The sequence below is a fragment of the Psammomys obesus genome, unplaced genomic scaffold (genome assembly GCF_907164565.1).
Source record: "Psammomys obesus unplaced genomic scaffold, mPsaObe1.curated_primary_1811, whole genome shotgun sequence".
Lineage (NCBI taxonomy): Eukaryota > Metazoa > Chordata > Mammalia > Rodentia > Muridae > Psammomys > Psammomys obesus.
The window spans coordinates 38,725,717-38,744,103 of record NW_026585895.1 but is presented as its reverse complement, the minus strand read 5'-3'; the positions used below and the strand labels follow the sequence as shown (position 1 = coordinate 38,744,103).

The 18,387-nt window shown below is 37.9% G+C and overlaps 1 protein-coding gene across 1 annotated transcript in view; it reads left to right on the top strand.

Moving 5' to 3' along the window:
• The window catches only part of Arhgap15 (Rho GTPase activating protein 15), a 528,611-nt gene that overhangs the window by 52,571 nt on the left and 457,653 nt on the right, over nt 1-18,387 (top strand). The window contains exon 5 of the mRNA XM_055599722.1: nt 4,137-4,226. Within this exon, the coding sequence (XP_055455697.1) occupies nt 4,137-4,226 (90 nt within the window). The remainder of the gene's footprint in view (nt 1-4,136; nt 4,227-18,387) is intronic.

Genomic DNA, 18,387 nt, shown 5'->3' with positions numbered 1-18,387 from the left:
GAATCTTAGAATGAAGCATAGCTGACATATTGATAGAGAAGCTGCACAATGATTGGTTTAGAATGATTCCATAAATTGCATATCTAGTTTGCATTAATCCATTAAACTATTGTAATCACTTCCCCAAATCACAAATGACTGTGTTACTCTTAAAATTTTTAGAAATCTTAACTAAAAATTTAAAGATACTCAGGACTTCCTTACAAAGCAGAAAAGTTAATTGCATGTTGATATATTTCTTCTTTCAGGATTTCAGTAAATATTCACCTGACCCCAAGTATGTGCCAGGCACTGTCACATACATTGGGAAAAACAGTGAAGGAAAAGGCAAACAAGCCCCAAGTTGAGAATCTCAGGCCTAGGGGGAAAACAGAGACCTTCAGTATTATAAAAGCATATGTGTTACTTTCAGGTTGAAGTGATGTTAGTAAGAATCAGGGTGAAAATCACCAGGTGTGAAGAGAAACAGCTGCTTCACATAAAGGTTCAAAACCACTGGTGACAAGGTGCTTTCAGCAGTGAGCTGATGTAAAGGAACCAGCTGCATGAAGATTTGCACATGAAGACAGTAAATGGATGAAGGATATCCAACAAGATCATTTCAGTAGGGGGGTAAAACAAGATCAGTGCCTGCCCTGCACTCTGATGAACCAGCCACAGTCCCCATTCTGACATGTTTTTCCAGTGTCAAGGGCTGTGTAGTGGTTAAGAACAGACTTTGGGAGTTGTGGATCCATCCCTGTGTAGAGCCCTTGGCTATGCGTGAGCAAAGCCTCAGGTTTGATTTCCAGCAATGCACAAAGCAGATAGTGACTATGGTTGCATTTGGATTCTTACCCCAAGGGCTGGAGAGATGGCTCAGCAGTTAAGTGCATTTGCTGACCTTCCAAAGGACCAGAGTTCAATTACCAGGCCCCAAAACGTGACTCAGAACCATCTCTGACTCCGGTTCTGGCAGATGTGCTGCCCATTTTTACCATAGGCACCAGGAACGAAAGTGATGCATGGGTATGCAGTCGGAAAAAATACTCAGATGTAGGAGGTAAAATGAAATAATTTAAAATAAAAAGAAGTCTGACCTCTCTAAGACACTTGCCTTGGAAAACTCCTACATAGCCAGACTCATTCTGATATATCTTAAAACCTATCACACCATTGTAATAATACTAACTGCCTCACAGTATTGCCAGGATTAAATGATGTCCTGGTCATAGGGAGATGCTAGCTAACCTAGGCATGTATCCAAAAGATGCTCAAGTACACAACAAGGACATTTGCTCAACCATCTTCGCAGCAGCTTTATTCGTAATAGCCAGAACCTGGAAACAACCCAGATGTCCATCAATGGAGGAATGGATACAGAAATTGTGGTACTTTTACACAGTGGAATACTACTCAGCAATTAAAAACAAGGAAATCATGAAATTTGCAGGCAAACTGTAGGATCTAGAAAAGATCATTCTGAGTGAGGTATCCCAGAAGGAGAAAGACACACACTGTATATACTCACTTATAAGTAGGTACTAGACCTATAAGATATATCTGTACACCTAAAGAAGATAAACAAGAAAGAGGACCCAGGGTAAGATGATCAATCATCACATAAAAGAACAAATGGGATGGACATTGGAAGTAGGAAAAAACAAGTAACAGGACAGGAGCCTATCAGAGAGGGTGTCTGAAAGACTCTACCTAGCAATGTATCAAAGCAGATGCTGAGACTCATAACCAAACCTTAGGCAGAGTGCAGGGAATCATAGGAAAGAAAGGGGAGTTAGTATGATCTGGAGAGGACAGGAACTCTACAAGGACCAAATATATCTGGGCACAGGGATCTTTTCTGAGACTGTTTTCCAACCAAGGACCATGCATGGATATAACCTAGAACTCCCCTGCTGGGATGTAGCCCATGGCAGCTCAGTATCCAGGTGGTTTCCCTAATAAGGGGAACAGGGACTGTTTCTGACATGAACTCAGTGGCTGGCTCTTTGACCCACACCCTGACTCCAGAGGGAGGAGTAGTCTTGCTAGGCCAGAGAGGAGGACATTTCAGCCAGTCCTGAAGAGACCTGACAAGCTAGGGTCAGATGGAAAGGAAGGAACACCTCCCCTATCAGTGAACTTAGAGAAGGGCAGGGAGGAGATGAGGGAAGGAGGGTGGGATTGGGAGGGAATGAGGGAGGGGGCTACAGCTGGGATACAAAGCTAATAAACTGTAACTAATATAAAAAAATAAAAACTTTGATAAATAAAAGAAAATGCTGCATCTTTGCAAAGTGTTTCTTACATAACGTAACCCTGCTACCATCCCGCCCACCCTTTACCTGGGGAAATAAAGCCCTTGAGTTTTATTCCCTTCATGATTATTGTTGGTGCTGAATATGAAATAATTTAACCAACTCTATAGGAAGCGACTTGTTGCTATTTCTTCATGAGATCTACAGTAGTGGTAGGCTGGCTGTCAGTGAGGAATGAACCTGTGGACCACGCTGATTGTAATAGTTTTCAGGGGTGGCTGATTTTACAGGCTTTCCCACAGGGCTCCTTGAATATGAGTGAACGACATGCTATGGACTGCTATCCAATCAGGTGAAGTTTTTTTTTTCTTTCAGAAAACATATGCTTGGGGAGTCCCCTCTCACACATGCACACACTTTAGTTGCTGAAAGGTAAACATCTCTTATTTTACCATAGGAATATATATATATTAAAAATAGATAAAAATCTTTTTGTTACTCCTAAATTGGAATTTTTTTAAGTCCAATAAAAGTTGACATAGTGTTATGAGGCAACAATTATGCACAGAAAATATCTTTTAACATTTCTAATTTACATTTCTAATCTCCAGTTTTGACTTAAAGTTCATGACATTAAAAGCTGCGTTAAGTATTATAACGTTTCTAGACAGAATATTCAAGATGTTCTGTAGGGAAAAAAAAAGTGAGGAAATAAATATTTTAGTAAAGAATCCTAGAGTAGCTCAGAGCACATGGACATTGTTGAAGAGCATCTCGCTATAAACACGTCCTTGAGAAATAGTAGAGAAATTTCCCAAACTTAGCCTTTGCTTAAGACTTGAAGTTATGTGAATTTAAACTCATGTAAAGGCTATTCACTACGAGCCCAGTGAAACTATTAGGCAACCACGGTTAACATTTATATTAGCTGGTTGTTAGAAATCAGTGAAATGAAATGACTTTCATTTCTTAGGTATGTTTTACAAAAAAAGCAAACACTATGATCTACTTAATAAATAAATTAAATTTATTACATAAAATTTACACATGTACTTCTAAAGTCTAAAATGTGGATCTTTCTTTTTTTTTTCCTTTCTTCATATTTTCTAAAACAGTGCCTCACTCAGTCGAGCAGACTGCCCTTCGATTTACCGAGATCAGCCTGCCTCTGCCTTGTGAGTGCTAGGTTCAGAGATGTGTGCCACTGTGTCCAACTGAAATTTCATTGTTTAAACTTAATGATTCTTTTTTTTTTTTTTTGAGACAGGATTTCTTTGTATAACCTTGTCTATCCTGGACTCACTTTGTAGACCAGGCTGGCCTTGAAATCACAAAGATCTGCCTGCCTTTGCCTCCCTGAGTGCTAGGGTTACAGATGTGCGTCATCGCGAACATTTGAGGAGCGTCTGAGATTAATTGAATCAATTTGCTACCCTATCAAGATGCTGTAGCGAGGTTGAAAGTAACTTCACTGAAGTCACAAAACTAATATCAGAGCTTTTTCCATGGCAGTGTGATTTTTCTAACTTTCCTCTTACTTTTTGGTCTAACAGCTCTATGACCTAAATTTTTCATGTCCGTCACTGGCCAACAACGTTATACAGAACAGAAAAGCAGATCTTTGAGCTTCTGTTTTTATTTTTTTTAACATTATGTCTAATCATTGCTATAAATATTGATTCTTCTTATTATCTGTAACCAATGAAATATGTGTAAAACTATGCTTCTAATTTTAGAGTATTAAGATTAGAAAATCCCAAGTAAAAGCCCCACAGATTAGGTTTCCCCTGGGAAGCACAAAAGAGAGGCTTTCTGCCATACATATGTATTACCCCTAGCTCAGTAAACTCATTTTCTCTGGTGTGTGATCTTTATTCTTATTTCATTTTTTGTTTACAGAAAGACAGGCACAAAGCAGAAAGTGTGGATTTGTGTGGTGCACATATAGAATGGGCCAAGGAAAAATCAAGCAGAAAGAGCGTCTTTCAGGTAAGAATGCCACATGCGCTCAATTTATTCCGCTTTCCTCTAAATCTGAGCTCTCTTGGGTAATCAGAATAAGACTACCTTCCTGTGATGTTTCTGTGTCTATGAACTGCCTGTCTGGAGGTCATTATGGAAGACTGACTCTCCCTCCTCTTCCTTGTGGAATCGCGGTTTTATTTTGTGTTTTCCCCTCATGACCGGTTGCTAGCGAAACAGAAAGATGGGTGTTTTGTGTCAATTAATTTACGGCAGCATCATTGAATTTTGCGACATATTTGATAGTTGTTTGGGGGCGCCAACCTAGAATGCTTTGCTTAAATAGATTTAATGTAGTACTTTCAAACACACAGGAATTAAGACTCACTAATAATAAGTTATTCTCATTCGCTGCCGCCCCTTCCTTCCAGTCATTAACTACTTTTACTGGTCTAAGTAAGGACGCAGAGGGGCAGGGCAGCTTGATGGGGCCCGGCAGGAAGAGGGGAGAGGGAGGTAGAAGAGCGATGAGACTGCACAATATACATGGAAAAAGTTGTCAACGCGCAAATTTAATTAATAATAAATTTTAAATTGGATTCTTTTATATTGTCCACTTTTGGAAGAAATAATTGCTATGATTGATCAACAATAACAGCCATATTCCACTGAGTGTAAAAAAAAGAAATCCCACAAAATCCTTGAAAGACTGGAAATTGGAAACTTTGGTATTTCACATGTGATGCTGCCGAATCATGACTTGACAAGATTTTTATTTTAGTAATTATTTTAGATTATAAGATTGATTTGTCTTTTTCTACTTTAGGTGATATAGAATATTTGCATTTTTTTCTTTACTTATTTTATGTATATGAACGCTCTAGTTGCATGTACATCTACATGCCAGAAGAGGGCATCAGAGCTCAGTATAGATGGTTATGAGCCACATTTTGGTTGCTGGGAGTTGAACTCAGGACCTCTGGAAGAGTAGCCAACTGCTCTTAACTGCTGAGCCATCTCTCCAGCCCCTAGAATTATTCCAGTTAGGGATGAAGGAAATAGAATAATACATATTAATTAATATTAAATATTTTCTACAAGAATTCTACTCTTTAAGTAAAAGTCAGTTATTATGAAATAAAATACATTCATAAAATATGTATAAGGACTTACAGAAGCATAGGTGACCTTTGACGCTTCTTCTTATATGAGGAAAAAAAGTTCACTTTCAGTATTTCCAGTACGGGTTACTTTCTCCAGACCACTTATTTGGGCATATTAAAATAATTTGGGCCTATTCAGATTTAAAAAGAAAAAACTACACGTGTCCTAGAATAAACCATCTTTCTGTTTCTAGTTTTACTCTACTTAAATATAGAGATGTTTTTAACCAAAAAATTAAGTGAAAGGATAGATATAATTATCATCTGTCAACTAAAAATAAAATTTTAAAAAAGAAAGAGGAAGGAAGGAAGAAAGGAGGCAGACAGGCAGGAAGGCATGCGTAGAGAGCAGTGATCTCAAACCAAATGGTAGAGAATTTAGGATGTAGGGAATTAAGGTACAAATAACAGAATGAACTTTGTTTGCAAGTGGGAAGGTAAGGATCAATAATAACCCTCTCCTCTCCTCCCTCCTGGCGCTTTTCTGACACCAATAATAAAATATAAAGCTCATAGCTCTAAGTCGCTGACAATCTAACAGCCATTCTCCACCTGTGGGTCACAGCCCCATTGGCAAACCTCTGGCCAAAAATATTTACATTACAATTCATAACACTAGCAAAAGCACCACTATAAGGTAGCAATAAAAATAAGGTTATGGTTGGGGTCACCAAAACATACAGAACTGTTTTAAAGGGTCAGAGCATTAGAAAGGCCGAGAACCACGGGTCTAGAACAAGATGCTGTGGACTTACATGTATCGTGGGTTCCCCTGATTAGTAAAGTGGTCAAAATTTAGGGAGGCTGTAAAAATTTTGAGAACATGATGTTTTTAGAATAGAACTTTTCATAAATTTGTGAGGTCAGTCTTTCTCCTTGTATCTCTTTAAAGTTTCAACTAGATCAAAAAATAAGACTGTCGTCAACTCTGTATGATCACAAGTGATGATGTAATATACCATTATTAACTTTTCAAAATATTGTTAATGCTCATCTCTTTATATTTTCCACTTGATATATATATTATATATGTATGTATGTATTCCTGAATTCAGGTTCTTCCAATGATAGTGAAGTCTGTTTTCACTGTTTGAAAATTTAGTGGCTTGAAATTTCTTGTCATCTATTTTTGTTTGTAATACAGCAGTTCATGGGGCCTTGATCCTTCAATATTTGAGCAGATGATTGATAGATAGTACTTATGCAGATAGATAGTATGATAGGTAAATATGTAGGTAATGATAGATAATAGGTGAAAAGATCTTGACAGTTTTGTATATAGAAATAGTTCACTATAAAGATATTGTGAATAGCAAAGTTAAAGGAAAATTCTGGTATCACTTTCTGCTCATCCATTTCAGATAAATCACCTGACTTTTTATGAGCTATATGTACCCGTAGAGTAGACCAGGACAGTCAGCTGTTTGAACAGAATAATATAAATTACTTTTATAGTTCTGTTAACAAAAAAGCTTTGGAAGAATTTGCCAGACAACTAAGTCCAGATGACGCACATCAATATTTGATTAGATACATTAGCTGGGCTAAGTCTCAAATGATCAGAATAAACATTATTATATCTCAAAAACATGGTATTAAGGCAGGGGTAGGTGTTTGAGTATGTGTAAGGGTTTCATTACCTACTGAATAATGAAACGTTTCTTCCTCACTGAAAAAGACCCTTCTAACTTCAGCTGAGGTACCACATCAAAAATAGTTTTAGGATTCCAAGTTTGAGTTAGGCTTGATATTCAATCTCAGCCTATGAATTATAGATTACAGATAGCAAACGACTATTGAGATTTTTTAGTTCCAGAAGAATCAAAGAAGAGCGAAATTAGAAATAATTTAAAATTTGAAATCTGTCTTTAAAAAGTTGATGGATTGGCAATTATATACCACATAATTACCATGTCTGTAGAGAAGTCAAACTTGAAATAAATAGGAAAACAAACAAAAATAGTGAGTGTCTGAGATATGCTGGAATCATACATTTTGATACAGAACAATGGAATATTTTTCATTCACTGTTTGTACTACATAGACATATGACTTGTTCATTTTTTAATTTAACAAAACACAAGTTTTCTTGACAGACAAATTTCCATCAAACTCAATGTTGATTCAGTCTTTTTTAAATAGTACATACTAGCATCATAGTGACAGAATTATAGCATTAGTATATAATACCTTTTGGTGAATCAAAATGATATTCATTTTCTCTGCCTACTTTGGAGCCAGAATCTTTGCACTAATTTTGTCTGATAGGTGTTGTTCAACTGCAAGTAACATGTTAAAAAATACTGTTTTCTTCTGTGATACATTGTCTATGACATGTAATCTAAGGTGTCAAAATGTGTATAAATATAGTGTAAACAATATAAATAGGTGCACGTTTATATTGAATTATTTGATCTTTGGAAATGCAGTGAGCATTACACACACACACACACACACACACACACACACACACACACAAAGAAGGTTTGCAGTTATGAAAGGACTATACAGATGCTAAACTAAGTTAGTGAATGTCCATTGTTCTAACATTTGTTTAATCTACAAAAAGAGTAATTTCATGGACCATCACAAATCTGATATAGCTTGAGAACACGTCTAGCCTGTGAGCAATTTGGGATGAACTTTAGACAAATTTTCTTACTTAACTAAAAGCAATGCCAAGTCTTCATCAAGGAGAGCCTGGGCAAAAAGATTTATGCTCAAATCACATGTTTTAAACATTTCTGCTAAGTACTGGTTTGCTCTTTGGTGTTTAGCCTGAAATTTAAAGCACCAAGGATTAAAAGGATTACAACATAATCTTAAATAATCCCAAATGTCATTTATGGAGAGATAGTTATAATAACTAAACAAAATCCCACTAAAGGGTGACAGTACTGTCAGACAGCATCCAACTCACAAGAGGAGCTACTATCTGCTCTTTTATCACTGGTCACATTAGGCATTTATATCGCCTTACATCAGGAAGTTTAGCTGATGACTTATTTGCAAAATCACTTATAAGAACACAGAAGGAGGGGAAGCTTTTAAAACTCTTCTTGTTTCAAAGTTGAAGGAAGAATTTCACTTAAGTTCTTTTCCTTCCTTTGAGTTTGAGGATCTCTGCATAATGTCTTTGGAAGTCCGGGGTAGGGAATTCATGACACACTGTCAAACAAAGAATACAACACCAGCCTACTCCCAGTCCCCAAGGATACCACTGTTAAAAAGGAGAAAGCGCCGGGCATGGTGGATTACACCTTTAATTTCATCCCTTGATCTGCAGAGGCAGGTGATCTCTGTGAGTTTGTGGCCAGCCTGGTCTACATCGCAAATTCAAGGACACCAGAGCTACATAGAAATCTTGTCTCAAAAAACAAACAAAGACAAAAGCCAAACTGAAGACAAAGCAATGTTATTTCCATTCCATTAAATGGAAATAATTTATCATGTTACTCATGTGATTCCTTTTTTCCTGTCATGTAAAACAGTTTTAGATTTAAGACCAGAAATTAATAAGGAAGTAAAGTAAATATATAAATTAAAAATAAATTTAAACAGACTAGAAATTTTTTCAACTACTGTACTTATTGAGCCAGGAGACTGGGCATGTTCTAGCACATCAGATTGTTAGGGGCTAGACCTGGATACATTTAGTATAAGAAACAAAAAAGAAAATAGTTTGGAAATTTTATCTGCAAGATAAATAAGGCTTGCGTTACAAGATTCCCAAAGTATAACCGAAATGAAGGAGATACAGTTTAGTTCTTTTCTCAGTAGGGAGGAATATAGTAGCTAATTATTTAAGATAATGAATCATCTGTTTTCTGAAGACATAGCTTCCTCAGACCTAGTGTTTTATAAACAAATTTTATAAAATTTTGCTGTTGGGTTTATTGGGTTTCTATAAAAATACAATAAATAGAAATCCAATAATTTTTACACTCATTAAGTTGTAAAATCCAACCAGTTAAGACACAATGAGTAGGGCTATGTTCGTTGTCTATTTGTAAGACACGGAACATGGGGATGACTTAGGGAGATGAATGCCACCTTACCCCCATAAGCAGTTGTTCAGAATATAGTCTTTAAATGTCTAGGATTTGACTTTAATATGAAAACACATCTGCAGAGAGGTTCCCTGTGTCGTACAAGGAAAGTGAATTTGGAGTAGGTTTAGCATTTAATTACTCAAGTTACCTTTCTGACTCCGGGTAAACTCCTCTGGCTATACTGTGTATTAAATATATTCATGTAATATTTTCCATGAAAAAGCATTGCCACGAAACATAATTTGATTGCTCGTCCTGATCTGACATGTTTCGTACTACTTACATTTATTAATATGGAGATAATTTAATAACATCCTGGAAAATGCTACTTTAAGCCAAAAGGAAAGCTACTGGTATTTTGCTTTTATACATTTCTTATGTCAAGAAAGGTAGTTTAGGATATATCTGAGCTTTTACCAATTTTCCCTTTCATTCTGCAAAGTATACAGTTAGACTAAAGGCAGAGGGGAGGGTCTTCACATTTATAAAGGCATTAATTTGAAGTAGGCTGGTTTCACTTGGCAGAGTTACTCACAGTACCCTAAAAGGCATGGAATCAAAACAAGCCAGGGTAAAGAGAAGCCTCTTCATCTAACACAGCTTCTGTTTACTTGATGGCTTGCCCTCCACCATTTCATCTGCCTACTGGTCACGCGTCCCTCCTGCAGAGGCACAGGGGAGAGACAAGGGAGCCTGGGGAACCTGCGTGTTTTCTAGTTGATCCTTGTAGAGACTCAGGTTGGAGATTCCTTCTCCCATGGCAGTGTATTGCAGTGAGATAGGATAAGACGCTAACCCCACCCCATCCTGCCTCCTTTCTGTGCTAAGAATGAAGTGATCCTGTGGGCGTACTTTAAATCAACTACAAAAGGATTGCTTTAACACAAATACAGATGGTCGTAATTACTTACTTTTTTCACTTAACCAAATCATCTCACAACATTCTGCATGAAACTTGTGAATTTCAGAAGAATCTCGATGAGTGAGACACATATTAGTAAAGTATACCTAATTTTGGGATACTTCAGCTTTTATGCTGTCCACTCAGTTACTAAGGATTTAATATGCCAAATGAAAAGGATTTACATTATTGTTACATTTATATTACATTTATTGTTCGCACAGTTAACATGTTAACTTATATACATATTCCCCTAGAATTTTCTATAGAGCTCTGAACTACAATTTGTAGAGACAAGTTCAGTAGCAATGTCTACAAATAAAAGAGAGACAAGGGACGCTTTCTGTTCCCCTTCTAAAGTGTGAAAGAAATCATCATCTCAATGGAGGGAAACACTGTGATTATTATATAAATGTTGGCTTCAGTGTGTCTGTGAGATCATACTGGAAAACAACTAATTTTGGAATTAAGGCTTACACGCACATATAAACACACTTATGACTGTGAAAAAGAGATCCTGTACTCAAGGGGAAAAAATTGTATTCAAATCTTGATGAAACCAAAAACCCATTAGTTCTGACTAATAAGGAGAGTTAGAAACTGGGAGATAGGTCTAAGCACACCAATAAGATGAGGGCCGTACCCATCTCTTTAGACTATACCAGCCCATCCCTTCAGAGCAAATCACTGGGAAACACTAGCTCTTTTTGCTGATGGAATTTTGAGGAAAAGAATAAAGGTCTTTTAACCTACATTCTTGGAATTAAGATATGAAAGTCAACTGTGTGGTCAGAGAAAAGACTATCAAATTTATCCTACCCGGGTGATTCTGTGAACGTCCAGAGTATAAATCTCAGACTAGGGATATTTCTCCTTGCACATTTCACTCACTCGCTGAAGCTACTGGCGGGCCACTGCTAGCGCATTGCACTTTTATCTGTTCACACTCGGGTCAGAACAGCATGAAGCTGGAAGGCAGCAGACATGCACTAACCATCTTGATAGATTTTAGAGCCAAATCGGTCAAAGGAACTATGATGTAAAGTTTCCAAAATGACATAAATTAGATCAAACTTTTTGAACTGAAAGGAAAGAACTTGACGTCATGTGCATCTTAGCAGAAGAACTGATGGATGTGGCCAAAGGGCTAAAGCCATTGCTTCGGTCCCTTTGACCACAGGAGTAGCTGGGGTGTGGGATAGAAATAAGAACCTCTTATTTAGAAGATCTGAGTTTCAGTGTGCCTGCAGGCTGCCTTCATTCCTTGGCCTCATGCTGGCACTCCCACCTCTCATGAAATTTTATTTCCTCAAGTTTTGGTAGAGCAAGTGGGCTGCTGGTCTCTAGGCCATCCACGGGTGTCTGTGGCTAACTGCAGTTTCCTGGTGATGGCCACACAGCCAAGACGAAGCTTCCAGGTATTTGGATAACAAAACCTGGGTCTTCTACTGTGTACAGCAATCTGAGCACACTAACTGGAGACCCTCAGGGAGGGTTCCGTGTGGCTGAAGTGAAATTATCAGGTACCAGGATTTTTCTACCCGAGATTTTCATCTTGTATAAGGTAAAGAAACCATGACTTTGATTCTGGCATGACAACACTCCAACCAAGAGCTCTCTTTTGCGCATCTGTTTCTGAATTCTTATTTTATATTTGTAAAACAAAGTAGCCATGCTTACTTCATGCTGAGTCTGTTTTTCTTTCCTTCTTAATAGTAAACAGATGTATTCCAGAAAAAGAAATGATTTAATCCCTAAAGCTGGTATATAATATATGGAGCCAATAAATGCTAACTCGGTTTACAGCCTGTCCATGAGGACCGCAGAGTGAAATAAAATCTAGTACTTTAGGAAAGCACAAAACCTTCAGATAAATAGCCACACCAAGCACAGACACACCAACGCACATACACATGCGAACATATTTAGATACACACACAAACACGCGCGCACACACACACACACACCACACACACACAAGCACACATACACACTATTTAAATGACACTAGCCACAAGAAAGAGAAAAATCTGGGCAGCGGTGAGCAAAACTCTGAAACCTCAGAGCAGTGTTTAAAGCAGGATAAGAAAATAACAAAGCATGTATCATAAACAAAGGCTTGAAATGAAGTCAAGAAAACAGTTTATGATGCAGACTAATGCCAGCATTTACTCACTCGCCTACTAGAGGGATCTTGTGTGGGACATATACAGAATCTTTTAATATATGAGTGAAACACAGTACTAAAATTTTAGTAGAAAGTACATATTTAAAAGCAAGGATATAATTTACAAACATATGTGTGTGTGCAAATACACATATGCACACAAGATCAACTAGTTAAAAAAAAAGAAGACACAAACTTGAAGGAAAATGAGAAGGGGATTGTGGGGGGTAGGTGGAGGGGAGGAAAGGGAAGAGAGAAATGTTGTAATTAAGTTATAATCTCATTAAAAAAAAAAAAGTCAAGGATGTGGCACCTGGAAAGACGACTCAGTGGGAAAGAGCCCATGCTGTGCAGTAAAGATGGGAGTTCAAATCCCGTACATGCACTAGAAAGCTGTGGGTGGCCCTGTGTGCCTCTGACTGCACCATTGCAGGAAGCAGAAACAAAGGGGTCTTCTGGCCCAGACTAGCTCTAGCATTGAGTGGAAGATAGTGTTTCAAGAGACTAAGATGGAAAGTAGCATTCCCAACACCCACCCTTGGCCTCCATGCACTCATTCACAAGGAACATTGTCTGAGTTTCTGTGGTTGGTTGTTTCTTTGTTCCTTTGTTTCTTTTCTTTTCTTTTTTTTTTTTTTTTTTTCTTTCAGTATGACACAAGGCGGACTTACCTTGGAAGAAGAAACTCAGTTGAGAAAACTCCCTCAGTCTGACAGCCTGTAGGCAAGTCTGTGGAGCATTTTCTTGGTTAATTAGGAGGCCCCAGGTTAAATGGAGCTGCCCTCAGGCACCCCCAGGTTGTTTGGGTGGTGTAAGAAAGCAGGCTGAGCAAGAATGAAAAAGTAAGCCAGTGGGCAGAGTCCCCGCGATGTCTGTCATGAGGTCTAGTTTAGTTCCTGCCTCTTGGTTCCTGCTCATGCTCCCAAATTAACCCTTCACTCCCCAAGTTGCTTTTGGTCATGGTCTCATGGTCTTTATCACAGAAATAGAAATTTACCTAAGATACACATATCTCACGTGTGCGTGCGCACACGCGTGCGTGTGCACGCATACACACACACACCATTTTATGAAGCATTTCATCTCCACCATAGATGGGGGTTGCTAACTCATCGTAGGGCTTGTGTTCAACCTATGCTCTTTACAATCACAGAGTTAACATGCTTGCACAAGTGGCTCCCAGGAGCTTGGTCTACTGACCTTGGTCTACATACGTTGGTGGTTCTGTTGCATTTTATCTGCTAGTGAGACAATGCTCAGTTTTCAAGAGCCCCACATCAGTGATCAAGCCAGATGCCGATGCCTGGTATCTATGACAGATTTGAACTCAAACCATGGCAGAGAGATTATGAGTGCAAACTTTGGACACCCAGGGTGTGCTAACGGGTGATGGAAAGGATGGGAAACCTATCTTCTTTGATAGGTGCACCGGAACATAGACAGGCACAGAAGTTTTTGTCCACCTGAGAGGAAAGGACAAGCCCCTCGCAGTTTTCAGAAGTGTCAAATGAAACTCAGCAATTTAATGTTTAATCAGCATAAAAATAAATATCTGGAGGCCCAAGTGCTAGGAAACAAATGTGTCCCACAAAGCAGAATTAATGGCATGAAAAGAAAAAGTGGCTGGATTTGTTGCCGACAAATTTGTCCTTTTACTAAAGCAAGGTTTGTTCTATTATTAACACAGGAAAGCTTAGATGGGCAGCGCAGACTGCTGCATTATTCATAAAAGCGTTGCTGCCATCTGGTGGCCGATTGGCAGTTCAGCACAGACTGCTAATTCGATTTGACTGAGTTTCCAGTGAGGGATGCGAGACAAGGCTCTGGTGGTTAAAAAATAAAAAAAAAATAATAAAAAAAAAATGTGAACAGTTAGGCTTTAATGTCACTCACTTGATGACTGTCCTTGTTCCCTACACTGCGGTAGGATGAACGATTCAGGAGGCAGTGAGATGCTTACATACTTTTGGCTTTAATGTGAATGTATATTTTACAAGGCTTATCTAAGGAAGTTACTCTTGGCTGTTGTTGACTGACAAATTTTATTGACATTCAGTTCTGCTGGCAAATAAATATGTACTCAAATATTAGGAAGATTTATTGAATCTAAAGATATGTTATTTTGTGTAAATAAGAATGTATGTGAGATGCTGTAATCCCTCATTTGGATCTAAGCATGAATTTTCTTAAGTTATCATTCACTGAATCTGCTTTTGGAAATAATACAATTTATAATATCAAAAAAGAAAAATGAACAGCAATTTATAAAGCTTGAGATTTTATCTCATCACTGAAGGGTTCTATAAATAAATCTGATTAATTGTTCATGACTCAGAGACCTGTAAAGTGATATGTCTTTGAGGATTTGGAAATTAAATGACAACTATTCAGGTTACATTGCATTTTAAGACTTTGATGACTCATGCAGCAGGGAACTGCCTCATTCTCACTCAGATCAGGGCACTTTTGTGTCCTGTAGTATTCTAAAACTTCCTAAAGTCACAGGGTCTTATTGCATCTGGTCCTAAAATCGTAGGATCGTTGTATGTGGTAAGATCTGAACCTGAGAATGGATATTTATGTAGATCAAAAGTCTTTGAAGAACATAAGATATAATGAGTTAAAATTGCCCCAGGAGGGAGGTGGGAGTCCCTTGAATTCTCAGAGATGGTATTTAATAGTTAATGTTCACGTTCCAGTGGATGTTTCCCTGCCATTAAACTGCCTTATGATTTAGTAAAAGTCGCCAACAAAGAGGCATTGCACTACACTGGGAGAATTACAATATTGAATGAACGTTATTCTTTACCATATAAGTTGCAAGCGACTATTTTTAAAGAAAGACATTTGGATTTTATTTTAAAATTCTTGGGAAGGCTTTGGTTCTATGTATATACATTTGCCATTACCTCTGTTACTAGTTACTTTTGATACTGAAAACATTTAATTTGGCTCATGGAAAAATCATGCCTTAATCTTCCCTGGAAGAAGGCTAAATTCCCGTCTGTCCTCTCTTCCATCCCCTCCCCTCTCTTCACATTCTCCTCAGGAAAATGATGTAAACAACAACACAAGATCCTGGGAGGAAAGTAAGAGCCGTGCTACTTGTCTCTCTGTCTCTTTCATCTGTAAGTGTACACTTTAAAATAAATCTCTTCCCCAGTAGGCTTGAGCACCAGCTCAATAATCAACACAGTAAACCTACAGTCAGGATACCCAGGTGTTAGTCATAGTTTCTATTGTTTTTCTCAATAATATTGCTTTTTGGCAGACTCTACAGCTTCCTAACAACCCCTCCATTTAGTCAGGGGGATTATTCATAGATTGTAATGAGTAACGTTACTTTAGCACTCTAGCATGCAATTGCTAGATGTTACTGCAGAGCTGGGTGTTTGGCTGTTGTGTTGGTTTCTGCCAAATTGTAACACTGACAGCTATATCTCAGTGAAAATGTTCGTTTTTCTTCATGAAGTTCTTAAAAACCTTCTTAGGCACAAAGTTTTGTCAGGGATGCCTTTGGCTTAAGTTGAGTTCTCTGTCACAAAGTCTGAGAAACTAGAAGTTGGTCTGCTATTAGTTTATTGATGAACAGATTCCAGAAAACAGGTTTTAAGAATCAGCAAGAATGAAATAGCAGGGGGGAAAAGTCAGCATCTACAAAGGACTTATAAAGTCAGTCACAAGGCAGCATGGTACTAACAAGAATTTTCCACCCAAAGTTCCATAAAATGATTAAACAACACACACACCAACACACACACTCTTATTTCCTTCCTTCCTTCCTTCCTTCCTTCCTTCCTTCCTTCCTTCCTTCCTTCCTTCCTTCCTTCCTTCCTTCCTTCCTTCTTTCTTTCTTTCTTTCTTTCTTTCTTTCTTTCTTTCTTTCTCAGCCTCTGACCCTTTGGTTTATGGCTACCTCTGGAATGATGTCTTTAGCCCTTTCCAACTTTCTGGTCACATGTGGTGACAAGAAGGTTCATCCAGGTGTTCTCTTCATAGAACCTGTGAATATCCATAGCAGAAAGTGAAAGATATATGATACAGCTTGAGGCAGGACGAATGCCGTGTGAAGAAGGTTGAAGCAGGTGCAGACACAGCGGGGGAGAAGTGTGAGGGCGGAGAATAGTAGTGTATCCAGTGGTGCACTCCTACTGACATTGACATGCTTACATGTCTCACCTTATGCCATCCCAAGTATGAGACATGTGACTGCTCTCATGTCTACAGAAGAGCTAAAAAAATGTTTTAGAGAAATATTTTACCCTTTTCTGCAACTGTGTATGAGGCTGTATTTGATATTCCTTGTATATTTCATTACAAGGGGTTCTGGATTCTCCTCATCCAGTTTCATGATTTATATTGTCTGTACTATTTTCCTCCTGTGACATACTTCATGTCCAAGGGTTGTGGGACCTAGTTTTCTTGACATTTTCAGGCTCCATTTGATTCAGGTGACAACACACAGCACTCACACAGCATGGTGGTGACAAAAGACAATTCCCTGAGTCATCTGCATGCTGGAGTCATTCTTATTACAGATATACAGCCAATATACTACTAATAACAATACACCCTCTTGTTAGAAAGGCCAGCTTTCCCCGTGAATATATTAGCTATTTTCTGGATTGCTAGCCTATATCTTCAGTGTGCACAGCTACCAGCCATTGGTCATAGTTTTAAGTTAATTACAGCATTCCTGATACCCTTAGAAGCAAATCACTAAAGTCCTAACAACAGCAATGAGTAATCCAGCAAAGACCAGGTTCGAAAATTAATGATATTATAGAAGATCTTTTCCCAATCTGTAGGGTGTTCTTTTGTTCTGTTGACAGTGTCCTTTGCCTTACAGAAGCTTTTCAGTTTCAGGAGGTCCCATTTATTAATTGTTGATCTTAGAGCCTGAGTTGTTGATGTGCTGTTCAGGAAATTGTCTCCTGTGCCAATGAATTCAAGGCTCTTCCCCACTTTTTCTTCTAACAGATTTATTGTATTTGGTTTTATGTTGAGGTCTTTGATCCACTTGGACTTGAGTATTGTGCAGGCTGATAAATGTGGATCTATTTGCATTTTTCCATGTGCTGACATCCAGTTAGACCAGCAATATTTGTTGAAGATGATGTCTTTTTTTAATTGTATGGTTTTGGCTTCTTTGTCAAAAAAATCAAGTGCCAATAGGTATGTAGATTTATTTCAGGGTATTCGATGTGAGTCCATTGGTTAACCTGTCTGTTTTTATGCTAATACTATGCAGGTTTTATCACTATTGATGTGTAGTACAACTTGAAATCAGCAATGGTAATATCTCCAGAAGTGCTTTTATTGTACAGGGTTGTTTTTGCTATCCTAGGTTTTGTTTTTGTTGTTGTTGTTTTTGTTTTTGCATATGAAGTTGATATTTGTTCTTTCAAGATGCGTAACATATTATGTTGGAATTTTGATGGGAATTCCATTGATCTGTAGATGGAGTTTGGTAAGACCTCCATTTTTACTATGTTAATCCTACCCATCCATGAGCATGGGAGATCTTTCCATCTTCTGATATCTTCTTCAGTTTCTTTCTTCAAATATTTGAAGTTCTTGTCATACAGTTCTTTCACTTGATTGGTTACAGTTACACCAATATATTTTATATTGTTTGTGGCTATTGTGAAGGGTGTTGTTTCGCTCTCAGCCTGTTTATCGTTGGTATAAAAGAGGGTATAAAAGAGGGCTACTTTTTTATATTTATTTATTTATTTATTTATTTATTTATTTATTTATTTAATTGTGGAAGGAGTGGAGGGAGTGGAGTTGCAATTGGGATGGAAAATGGACAAATAAATAAATTAATGCAGAAAAAAACTTATAGATGTGTTCTATGGTGGCTTTCCTTTTTTTATACTTGGGTTCTTAGATACCTATAGTC